Source organism: Lepisosteus platostomus, assembly GCF_059453375.1.
Source record: "Lepisosteus platostomus isolate fLepPlt1 chromosome 5 unlocalized genomic scaffold, fLepPlt1.hap1 SUPER_5_unloc_4, whole genome shotgun sequence".
NCBI lineage: Eukaryota > Metazoa > Chordata > Actinopteri > Semionotiformes > Lepisosteidae > Lepisosteus > Lepisosteus platostomus.
In genome coordinates this window covers 353,058-364,888 of record NW_028291474.1, presented here as the reverse complement: position 1 = coordinate 364,888, position 11,831 = coordinate 353,058, and the positions used below count along the sequence as shown (strand labels likewise).

At 43.6% G+C, this 11,831-nt stretch overlaps 1 protein-coding gene and 3 non-coding genes across 4 annotated transcripts; 1 reads left to right on the top strand and 3 right to left on the bottom strand.

The window, feature by feature from the left end:
* Positions 1 to 795: 795 nt before the first annotated feature.
* On the bottom strand, positions 796 to 877 carry trnal-uag (transfer RNA leucine (anticodon UAG)). The gene has a single exon. It is a non-coding gene; the product is annotated as a tRNA-Leu (tRNA).
* Positions 878 to 5,986: 5,109 nt separating this feature from the next.
* trnay-gua (transfer RNA tyrosine (anticodon GUA)) lies at positions 5,987 to 6,074 on the bottom strand. Its single transcript is given in 2 exon segments — positions 5,987 to 6,022; positions 6,038 to 6,074. It is a non-coding gene; the product is annotated as a tRNA-Tyr (tRNA).
* A 753-nt stretch (positions 6,075 to 6,827) lies between these two features.
* LOC148638082 (histone H4-like) lies at positions 6,828 to 7,818 on the top strand. The gene has a single exon (XM_088623396.1). The coding sequence runs from the start codon at positions 6,829 to 6,831 to the stop codon at positions 7,138 to 7,140; it is 312 nt and encodes a 103-aa protein (XP_088479522.1). The 5' UTR covers position 6,828; the 3' UTR covers positions 7,141 to 7,818.
* LOC148638083 (U7 small nuclear RNA) lies at positions 7,451 to 7,506 on the bottom strand. Its single transcript, XR_015931122.1, has one exon. It is a non-coding gene; the product is annotated as a U7 small nuclear RNA (small nuclear RNA).
* Positions 7,819 to 11,831: the final 4,013 nt, after the last annotated feature.

Genomic DNA, 11,831 nt, shown 5'->3' with positions numbered 1-11,831 from the left:
TTAGGAATTCTGAGTGATATCTCCATACAGGTAATCCAACAGAACATTGAAATATTTGAATATCATCTCTCTGTATATTGCGCTGCTTTTAACCTAGAGTAAAACTATTGGATTGAAGGAATGCTAACCGCTGGGTTGAAATGTATAGTTGTTATTTGGAGAAATCTGTAAACTCGTGATCTTATATGTTTTAAAAGACAGCACAGGAAAAAACAGTGCTGATTATTTTCCGGAGACGGAGCACTGATGACCTATCCGAGCTTATCGATAAAACCCACCCAGTGGATACTCTAGCAGAACGTCAAAAAACATTCACCTTTGTATCCAAAGAAACCACAGGAACAACATCAGGTAGCACAATCAATTCCCCTTTTAAATCTTTCCTGTAAGGTATGCTATGTGAATTCATGAAGTTAATCCTCTGATCTCTTTTGAGCACGAACAAAGTATTTCTGATGGAGCGCTCTGTTCAAAGATTTAATAAGCTTTACCCCTGCCAACGATTCGGCGTGAAGAATTAAAAGTTTCACAGACAAAAGCAGCTCACCACCACAGCCAATATTAAATTTACTTGCTGGTACACTATCATGTGCACTGCCTCAAAAGTGATCTCGGCAGATGTTGTTCCCTACATAAAGCTGAACGTGCCAAAAATAATTTTTGTTGAGAAAACAAAATATTTTTTCTGCCTTGATGTTAAGCCTGTCTTTTAGAAAGTCTATCTCTAAACACCTCCCGCAGCCTAACAAAAAGTGGTTTTACTGATCGTATTGCAGGTCTTAAAACACTAACATTTGGCAGCGGTGGGATTCGAACCCACGCCCCCAGAGAGACTGGAGCCTAAATCCAGCGCCTTAGACTGCTCGGCCATGCTACCTTCCTCCATGCCCATCTTCCTCACATTCCTGGCTTGGAAAATGCCGGGGGCTTCAGCTCTTGTCGTCGGATTTAATGATATCATGACATGTGGAAGTGACTGCACCTTCATCTTCCGAGATGCTTTCAATAGCACAAATGCTACTTTCACCGGCACAAACATAGCAATAACGAAAGAGGTGGGTTTCATCCTTTGTGCTGTTTGTAGGGGTGCAACTCTACATCGATCTACTGACTTGAAGAGCAAAAATCAAAATCCTCTGCTATTACTGTTGCTTTTTTCATAGTTTCTTTAAATCCTTCATTTGAACATAGATTTTGAAGGATATTGCTGATAATACCACATAAATTGTGGTTTTCTTGTGATCGCCAATTTTTTTCAAATACCAGCCTTTTTTACAGTTCCTTGCGTGTTTCACAAGGTATAATAGCCCCCCTCGCATCCTCAGCTAACATATTTTAAAATTACAATAGATTATACAGCATGCATGTTTACATTTATATTAAAATTAAAGTAAATATACCAGAATACATACAGTGCTAACCCAATAATTCTTGTCAGGTTCTCCAACAAATCTGCGTTGTTATTTTAACATGTTTCAGCTGAGGGTGCAACAGGAGTATAAATGAATTTTCCCGCCAGCCGTTCAAAGACCAAATTCCATGAGTGAACATTATTTTCTCAGAAGCTGCCGGTATTGGACTTTGCCGGTGGTAATGAATTATGTCCACAACTGTTGTAGTAGTTCCTTCTTGAAATTCGACACGTGCAAAGCACTTGTAATATCATAGGTGTTAAAGTTTACTGAGTCTATTCGAGTCATGGTGTGTATCCCTGCCTATCATTGGGAGACGGGTAGCTTTTTTACACTCAGATTCCAATCTTCAATGCTTTGTGTCAGAGCTTACATAACTTTCATTTTCTCACATTTTCTGACGACTGTTCCAAAGGGGCACCCTGTCAATTCTGAATACTTTTAAAAAATCTGCCTGCATGTTTGATTATTGTCATTTCATTTAGAAAAAGTTCAATATTGATCATAACTAAAGAAAATAATGATCACGAACAAAAAAGGGATAAAGATGCGAGTCGATCTTGAATCACAGCTGGGTGACACGGTCTTCTGTTCTGATATGGTTGTACGAGAACAGGAGGAATCGCCAATCTCCTATAGAACATAAGTTGAATCAGGAGTGAGACATTTCGTATACTCGTGCATATGTCAACACCTGACCTACATCGTAAAACTAACATTAAGTTGTCAGAGACATTCATTTATATACAAACAAGAGAGAGACCAAGTAATAATTCTACATTAGTTCAGGTGGGTAAACCTGAACTAACTAACTAATAAGCCTATTAATAATTCTACATTAACGTGTCCTACACTGATCAGACTAATTGACATGGTCTGATTCAGAGCCTGTGCAGTTCGTGCTAATTACAACAAGGACAGTTCTGAACCCTCATCACCGAACTGAGCACAAGTTCAGCTGTTCTCCAGTTTTGTTACGCATGGTTTTTCATTGCAATTGAGTTCAGAGCTGGAGCTGAACTCCAGACAGTACAGTGTTTTGGGTAAGTTGTCGAAATTCGCATGAGGCTGCAGACAACTTACCTAAAGTGTGTTCTATAGCTTTCAGGTGGAGTTCATTTATATAAAAGAATGTAAGTGGTATAAACGAAACAAGCCAGACGGCAGTCCAACCTACAGTATAATTTTCTGATGGAAGTCCTGACACGTTATTCATTACGCCACTGACCCTGCTATTGTAGTGCTAAAATAAAACACGTTTTCTACATTTATGTCTGTTTAAAAATTACTATCTAAAAAAGACAAAGGGTTTGTGTGTCGCGCTAAAATTCCGCTTCATTTCGAATGCAAATAAAAACCATTTTGTTCCAAGAAATCATAAATTTGTCACATCCTTCATACTACTGATAAGTATACGAATAAATACTCGGAAGAAGCCGCTCAGGTATTAGAGAGATTTAAAATCGGATCGGAGGATTTAGAGTCCAGACTGCAAACCAACAGCTGACACAGGTCTTTTATAGAACCGTTTTGATTTCCTCTACTTTGTCCCCGTGACGTCACTGTCCTGCTCACAGCCGAGCCCGACACACGTCTGGTTTCTGTCGCTGGGCGCTCACCCTGCAGTCCATGCGGGTCCTGATACCCCAGTACAATGACGGGGACACTAAACTGTAATCAGGTGCCGTCCTTCAGCTGAGACGTAAAACCGAGGTCCTGAATCTCTGTGCTCATTCAGGAGAATGGTGGTGGTGGAGGGGAGTCCCCATTACCTGTAAAGCGCATTGAGTGGAGTATCCAGAACAGCGCTATATAAGTGTAAGCAATAATGATGATGATGATAATTATTATTATTATAATGTAAAATGCAATAAAAAAATCAAACTTTGATTCAAAATAGATTAATGTAAAAACTGATAAAGCTAATGCTTTTTTCAGGGCTATATCTACTTTTTTTTTAAAAAGCGAAGTCTGTCGCGATTGTGAGAGTTAGAGAATGTGTTCCAGCGGGTGCCTTCATATCATGAGCGTCAGTCTCGCCCGTAGCTGCGAGAAGGTTAAAAGCGCACAAGTGATCTGTAGACGATGTTCGGGGAAGAAATAATTCTGTTTTCAGCACAGGGAGTGAGAATGAGCTCAGCCCGGCTCCCAGCAGAATGCATTCTGGTTTGGTTGCTGTTAGACTGTGCGTCTGAGGCTCTTTGGATCGCAACGTAAAAAAAACAATTGCTCACATCGTGTGACTTCCACGACAGGAAGGAAAGATATCACTTTAAAAAATCAGAACTGAAGATTTGGATCCTGGGCCTCAACTTCGAACCCCTCCAATCTGGCTTCCGTCAACTTCACAGCACAGAAACCGCCCTAGTCAAAGTCACCAACGATCTCCTAATAGCTTCTGATTCTGGTTCTCTTTCCATACTCATCCTTCTTGATCTCAGTGCTGCCTTTGACACTGTTGACCATAACACCTTGCTTTCTCGTCTTGAGACTGTGTTTGGAGTCTCTGACACTGCCCTCAAATGGTTTAAGTCTTACCTCACTGATCGCTGTCACTTTGTCTCTCTCAATGGGTACAGGTCTGAAATCGGTCTTGTCAAGTCTGGTGTCCCCCAGGGCTCAATACTGGGCCCCTTGCTCTTCAGCATTTACATGTTCCCACTTGGTCAGCTTTTAAGATCACATGGCCTCAGCTTTCATTTTTACGCTGACGATACTCAAATATACATCCATACCAAACCCGACACTGACGTGGCTGTCTCTATTCTATCTAAATTCATCTCTGACATAAAAATTTGGATGACTCAAAACTTCCTTCATCTTAACTGTGACAAGACTGAAGTCATGCTTATTGGTACCCCCCATCAACTTCGTAAAGCCAGTCCTGTAACCCTGTCTGTAGATGGCTCTGTACTAGAGCTTCAATCAAAATTGAAAAACCTTGGGGTTATATTCGATTCTGGCTTAACATTCGACCCACATGTACAGCATACTGTCAAAACATCTTTTTTTCACCTTAGAAATATCGCAAGACTACGCCCTATGCTATCATTAACTGTGGCTGAAAAGCTGATCAACATATTTGTATTCTCCCGAATTGACTACTGCAATGCTCTGCTCCCTGGTGTATCTAAATCTACTCTGAACAAGCTGCAGTATGTCCAAAATTCAGCAGCCAGAATCCTGACCAGGTCTAGTACAAGTGTTCACATTACTCCTATCCTGGAGTCCTTGCACTGGCTTCCGGTCAAATTCCGCGTAGACTTTAAAATCCTCATGCTCACCTACAAGGCTTTACATGGCTTGGCACCTCAATACCTGTCTGAACTTTTATCGCCCTACTCCCCACCTCGCAACCTCCGCTCTTCAAATTCTGCCCTCCTTACTGTCCCCCAAGCCCGTCTACATTGTATGGGCGACAGGGCCTTCTCCTGCTATGCCCCCAAGCTCTGGAACTCTTTGCCCAAGGATATTAGAGAGACACCTTCTCTAAACTCCTTCAAATCCAGACTCAAAACCTTCTTCTTCAGAAAAGCCTTTACTTAACTGGTTCCATTCTTCACCCCTCTGCTCTTCTTAATACCATCTTCCACGGTCTCCTCTATTTTTATTGTTGTATTGTTGTAATTATAATTGTGTCCTGTCTTGTGAAATTTTCTTATTTATTGTTGTAGTCTTCTTATTTATTGTTATTGTCATCCTGTAAAGCGCTTTGAGAAGCCACCTTTAAAGGCGCTATATAAAATAAAGTTTATTATTATTATTATTATTATTATCAACTTAAAAATAAACAGAGTTTAACGACAGGAAATTGATTCCAGTTGTCAGATCACGTATACGCATACCTTAGCTTTGTGCAACAACCTGAAACTTTCAGGTACCATAAATAATATTATTGCTAAACATATGCCATTCTAATCTGCAATCTGCATTCTAAAAATGCATTAAGTCCTGTTCTACACCTGCATGCTTTGGAAGCGCTGGCCTACCTGTATCAAAATATCAGATTGTGTTTCTGCAACATTTCGTGCATAGTACGCCATCTTATCTAAAACAGTCACAACAAGGGCTTTACATGCAGTCTGGGGTATTTTCCCCTTTTATATTTTTGCCACTTTATATCGAACCTGTTATACTCCCAGAAGTGCACAGTAGCTTGTACTTAATAAAAATGTACAATTCACCGCTGGTATAAACAGATGTGTGCCGTGTTTGCCTTTGTAAGCATTTGTTTAAAAAATAAGTTCACAATACGATAAAAACACAGAAAGCACAAACTTTATAATACAACGATACAAAATCAATACCAAATCATTATGCCAATTAAGTAACTATCCTTTGAAAACAGAGAACACCTTTATATCTACAAAAAACTTGACATTTGTATGTATTTTTGAATTACAAAGCAGACAGTCTAGTCCCTTAATTCAAAGATCAGATCTTGGCCAAAACAAGACAATCAGACGTGGGCTGAATTCGGAACAGGAGCCTTTGCTTAGTCGATTATTGAGCTTTTGATCAATGTCTGAATAAAACGTTTTTAACTCTTTGATTAAATTACACAAAAATCACCTTCCTTCGAGCCAGAATCAAACCAGCGACCTAAGGATTCCTTGTTGACTCCACTACAGTCCTCCGCTCTACCAACTGAGCTATCGAAGGGATGCTGTGGCATTGCTTTCAGGCACATACTGCCCAATGAAGTAAAATGTGAAATGGGTGATTTAAATCCCACTTCGACATCAAGTTTCCAACTCGTTTCCTTAGTCTCATTTACCTTGAATTTAAGCCACGAACCAGAATTCTACTGTATAAACTTCCAGGGATATTACAAAATGTTTGATGGGGCATCAATCATTACAGGCGGAAATTGATTCCTTTTTTTTCTCGAGGGATCATATTAAACATTTCATTAGTCTCGAGAGGAGGATCACCATGAGACACAAAACAAACAGTTTCTTTCTGTCTTTATTAGAAAGTAGCGTTTGTTCTACATTAATAATATTTTCGTGAAAATAAAGAAGTTGTAAATTTTAAAAATTTATATCTGAATCGAAATGTGGTTTTGAGTTAAATATTAGCGTGTTCATGTAATTAGTTTGTGTTTGTCATTAATATATATATATATTGCCATGTTACTAGAATTTTTAACTGAAGTTTACTAGTTGTGTTTTTTATAATGATTAGACATTTGAATACAATATTGTATATAATGTATAATTTGAACTACATATTGTTAAGGTGTGAATAATTGTATATTTTAAGAATACATTTCTAAAACAAATCATTGGCTTTATTTACTAGTTTCTACACCTATAAAAATCTTTCTTTGATGTCTAATAGACATCAAAGAAAGATGTCTATTATACATCAAAGATGAGCAGTGTGTGTCGTGTTCACAGCTGATAACTAGAAGATGTCTGGAAGAGGCAAAGGCGGAAAGGGACTCGGGAAAGGAGGCGCTAAGCGTCACCATAAGGTTCTCTGTGACAACATCCAGGGAATCACCAAGCCCGCCATCCGCCGCCTGGCTCGCCGTGGGGGAGTGAAGCGGATCTCCGGGCTGATCTACGAGGAGACCCGCGGGGTGCTGAAGGTGTTCCTGGAGAACGTCATCCGCGACGCCGTCACCTACACCGAGCATGCCAAGAGGAAGACTGTCACCGCCATGGACGTGGTGTACGTGCTGAAGCGCCAGGGCCGCACCCTGTACGGCTTCGGAGGCTAAACAGGAGCGGAGCTTCACTACCGGACCCCGACGTATAAACCCAAGTGACCCAGTGACATTTGTCACTGCTGAGGTTGCTTTATGGGTCTATTTTCTATGCTGATCTGTGCTGATCAATTGGAAATCAAATGCAAAAAAGACCCGTTCCCACACCTAAGGTCAAATATTAGGAATCAAAACTGCTCGAGTGTATGGAAGCACACAGCTTTATCAAGATTTCCAAGTGCAAGATCTTTTTATTCATAAAAGACCCTATTTATGTTGTATGAGCAATATTAATATTAATACAGAATCTTTTTTCACCAAATAAATGGGCTTCCTGACTTCAGAAAGCCTTCTAGACAAATACTAAAAGAGCAAAAATTCAATTTGGTAAATGAAATGAAAACACATTCCCTACCAAACCTTGAGTACAGGCCATTCAGGATGATAATACAAAACCATTTATAATTCAACAAATAAAACCTGTCAACTGGTAATCACCACTTATCATAAAAAAATAAGTAGCAATACACAGTAGGGGACTCTTGGGTGCAAGTTAAATCCATGCAAGAAGGGGGTGTAGTGTTATATTTCCAAATCAGATATGCAAATGAGAGATCTGGCCCAGCCAATCTCAAAGCTCCCTTGGTCTGGAGTGGAGCTGCTCCCCTCTTCTAGTTATTCACACTGGAGTTAGGTTACATATTAGCACATTTCATCTAACAGTTGCTGCAGAAACAAAAACGTAAACAAATGACCTGGAATGTGACCACACCTATTAGAATGTAGTTCAACAGATAACTTGTAAACCTTGTCATAAGATTTTTTTTGTGCTACAAAATATACTTTATTCCGCAAAAAAAAAAAACATCTCAAAAGGAACATCTCACTCATATTAGCACTCCATGGAATAAAAAACAACGGCGGAACGGAGATTGATTGTCCGTTATCAATCTTTGCAAGTGGGGGTGGATTTGCGCAATTAAGAGAGTCCCTCCAAACCTACCACTTGCTATTGTCCTTTAATCCCTGTATAGGGCCCAAAGTCCATTCCAGCACTCCCTCGCCGTGGGGAAACCCCATTTGGCGACGTGGTGCTTCGTCCTCCTCCTGAGGTCCGCCAGGATCCTCTCCTCCAGCTCCCTCGCCCCCCACTTTATGTTGTGCCGGATGAGAGTGTTCCTCGCCTTCCACAGTCATTGTTTTGTGAGGGACAATAGCAGCCCCCACAGGTCCTGTGTCCCCTTGTCCAGTCCGGTGGGTGCCAGCCCCCAGCAGAATGTACTGGTAACTGAGCACCGCATCCTTTCCCAGGAGTTGCATAATGTTGTCCATTCTGCCCCACACCGCCTTGGCGAAGAGGCAGCTCCAGAACACGTGCTCCTGAGTCTCCTCGACAAAACACGTGTCCCGGGGGCAATGCGGATTCCTGGTTAGCGAGTGTCTGTAGAGAACCTCTCTGGTAGCCAGTCTCTTGTGTACAGCCATCCAGTTGAGGTCCTTCAGTTGGTTGTCAAGTTCTTTGGGCTGTGTCCTTTCCCAGACTTGTCTGGGAACCTGCAGCCTTTCGTCAGCGACCAAATGCCCCCTCACCTCTTTGTACAGGGCTCTGTGGTTGGTGCAGAGCTCTGGCTGTCTCGTGGCCTCGTACCTCCTGCTCCACTTGACAGCGTGGGTGTAGAACTTCGGTCGCCTCTCTGCCTTGGGCCCAGTGTTTGACCACTGGACCAAGTGCCTCATCGGGACGGAGAGCCACAGCCTGATTCTCCCTTCGTCCATTCCCTGGTGAATGTCAGCTTGTCCCTTTCATCTTTCAGGTGGACCTCCTGTAAGAAACAAACTGAGAAAGACTTTGAGACCAGATCATGAAAGACTCCCCATCTTTTCACCGGGTCTCTTAGCCCTCTCACGTTAGTTGTTAGAAAGGTAAGTTTCACAATCATGATTAAACAAGTGAAAGTTGAACCTCCTCTCTTTGTGCTTACAGTGGAAAACTTGGGAGTCTACATCTGGGCACTGTTTAGCCTAGATGTAACTCCTCTCGTTCGGGTCCTGGGGGGAATATGCTGGGCTCCCTCCAGGTCTCGCTGGGGACTGAAAGGTAAACATGCTGGACAGGTCCAGCCCTACCATCAGTCCCAGCTCCAGGGCGGCTTCAAAGTAATCTTGTCTTCCTCGAGGATACTCTCCGCCACCGCTTCGGGAAGGCTTTTTTCTTCCCTTTCTCCAGGAGTTTCGGGGACCTCCAGTTGCTCCTGGGCCTTGGGGGAGGTGGGCTCCACTTCCTGGGCTGCCTCTTCCTGTTGTTCCTGGGCCTCAGGGGAGGGGGTTCCGACTTCCTGGGCTGCCTCTTCCTGTTGTCCCTGGGCCTCGGGGGAGGGGGTAACCTCTTCCTGGGCTGCCTCCTCCTGTTGTCCGTGGGACTCGGAGGAGGGGGGTTCCGTTTCCTGGGCTGTCACTTCCTGTCATCTTTGGGCCTCGGGGGGGGGGGTTTCCATTTCCTGGGCTGCCTCCTCCGGTTGTTCCTGGGCCTCGGGGGAAGAAAGTTCCGTTTCCTCTAGGACGAGGAAACGGTTCTCCCTTACCACTGTAGGAAAACCGGCTCAGGGACGCCAAATATGTAAGAAAACCGGCTCAGGGACGCCAAATATGTAATCATAGTGGCTCTCTGAAGGCACCAGTTCTGTAGGGTTTGGGCATTTACTGAGACAATTATTAATTGTAGCAGTAAATCACAAAGTTGATTCTTTTGATGGCTTTAGAATCCAACCATGCGACATAACTCAAACAACGCACACACACAGGTACTAATACACGAGGATACATTTATTAATACATAAAATATGCATGTAAACCTAACAGATCTTATCGAGAGGGTTATCAGAATACAAAAGATATATATTCAGTCAGTTACGAAGTGTTACACATATCAAGAGGACATACATTCAGTATATCATTCATTAAGACCGTTTCGTAAAGTGAACTTGGTTACAACTTCTACATTAGATACTCAAAACAAGAACATAACTCTTAGGAATTAAATTGATATCAACTGGTTGGGATTACAATTGAATTCTCGAGCAGTAATGCAGTGAAGTTGAATACTCATCCAATCTCTGGGGATTCAGATCTCCTGCGGGCACAAAGAAACAGTTGCAGGCTGTTGCTGTCCAATCTGCGCTCTCTGGCTCGGTGCCAGGCTGTGCTGTGCGGCTTGCGATGGTGCGCTGCAGATGCTCACTGACCGGCTAGTTAGTGTTGGCTTTAACTAGCAAAGTTTGTGCACAGGAGAAAAGATGACTGTGGGTCCCAGCAAGTCAGGAAGAGGACTGGTTCGTTCCTGATGAAGAGCTAGTTCTGAATAGTGATTCAGCTGTCCACAGTTCCGACCTGTTCACGAGGCCTGCTGCTGGTTTCTCTCTGGCAACCTCCACTCTAGACTCTTAGAACAAAGGAAGGTTCTGGCACTCGGAAACTCTGGCCGTTCCGTGGTTGTCCGGGCTGAGTCTCAGGATGGTCAGGAGGCGCTCTGCGAGAATGTCCTGCCCTTGGGAGCCTTCTGCTCCTGGGCCATCCTGCCCTGGAATTCTCCTTTGAATTCCCTTTAGAACAGTCCACAGAATCCTTTCCAGAATCTTACTGAATCTTACTGAATCTTACTGAATCTCGTGTTGCCTGTTTTTACCTGGAGGAACTTCAGCTCATTGATTGGCTGAAAGTTCCATGGGCACCAGAGTCCCACGTGGGTTACTCGGCCCTACCAGTCCCTGATTGGTTGATCAAGGTGAGATATGAGTCACTTACTCCCGACACTTAGGAATGCAGTCCAGATGTCCAACTGGCACTCCCTAGACAGATAGGCGCCAATGGGTGACCATTGATCATGATAGCCAGGCTTAGCTAAGTGCATCCCCCTTTGGGAGCTGTCCTTATCAAAAGAAAACATCTTAAATCAGCCTGCATGAATAGTTTCTCTGTGGCTGCACCACAGAGATGAACAGAGAAATGGGGCCTTAATTCTGCCTTATTATTAAGCCTCGCCGCTACACCACTCTTTTCTTTTGTCCTTCCGAAGGTGGATCCTCTTTCCCTTCTTGCTGGGAGTTATCCAGGGCCCTTCCTCCGGTCAGCCATTTTGTCCGTCGTCCTGGCGATCATCTTGAGGCACTGGTGCGGCTGGGGTGTGGCCTCGGCAGTTTCGGTTCTCTGCGGGGGAGGTGCGGGTTCTTTGTTCTCACCTCTCTCCCTTTGTCTTGAGACCGGTTTCTGCTGGTCGGCTTCCACCACCTGCGCAAACGAAGGTTTGCTTACCTTGCATTAGTGAAGGAGGTGTCCCTCGGCGCCGCATCCATCGCACTTTTTGGCTGCCCGGCAGGTTTTTGCCAGGTGCCCCTCTTTGTTACAGTTGTGACATCTGACGATGTCACACGTGTTCTCCTTGTGGCCGGACTGTCTGCACTTCTTGCAGAAATCCGGCATCCTGGGGTAGTAAAGGTACCCCCTGTCGGCTCCGATGTTGAAGCGGGCCAGGGGGTGCTGGAAACCGTCGACGCCCTCTAGGTCCTCTTTCAGGAGGACTCGGTACTGGCCTTTGCCGTACCAGACGCCGCAACTGTCCCTGATCTCCGTCGGTTTGCCCACCACAGTTACATACCTCCCTAGGTACGCTGTTACCAGTGCCATTGGTACGTAGGGGTTGTACGTGAGGA

Bases quoted from the DNA above. Each gene is read 5' to 3' on its own strand.
- LOC148638082 (XM_088623396.1), top strand. From the start codon at position 6,829: ATGTCTGGAAGAGGCAAAGGCGGAAAGGGACTCGGGAAAGGAGGCGCT.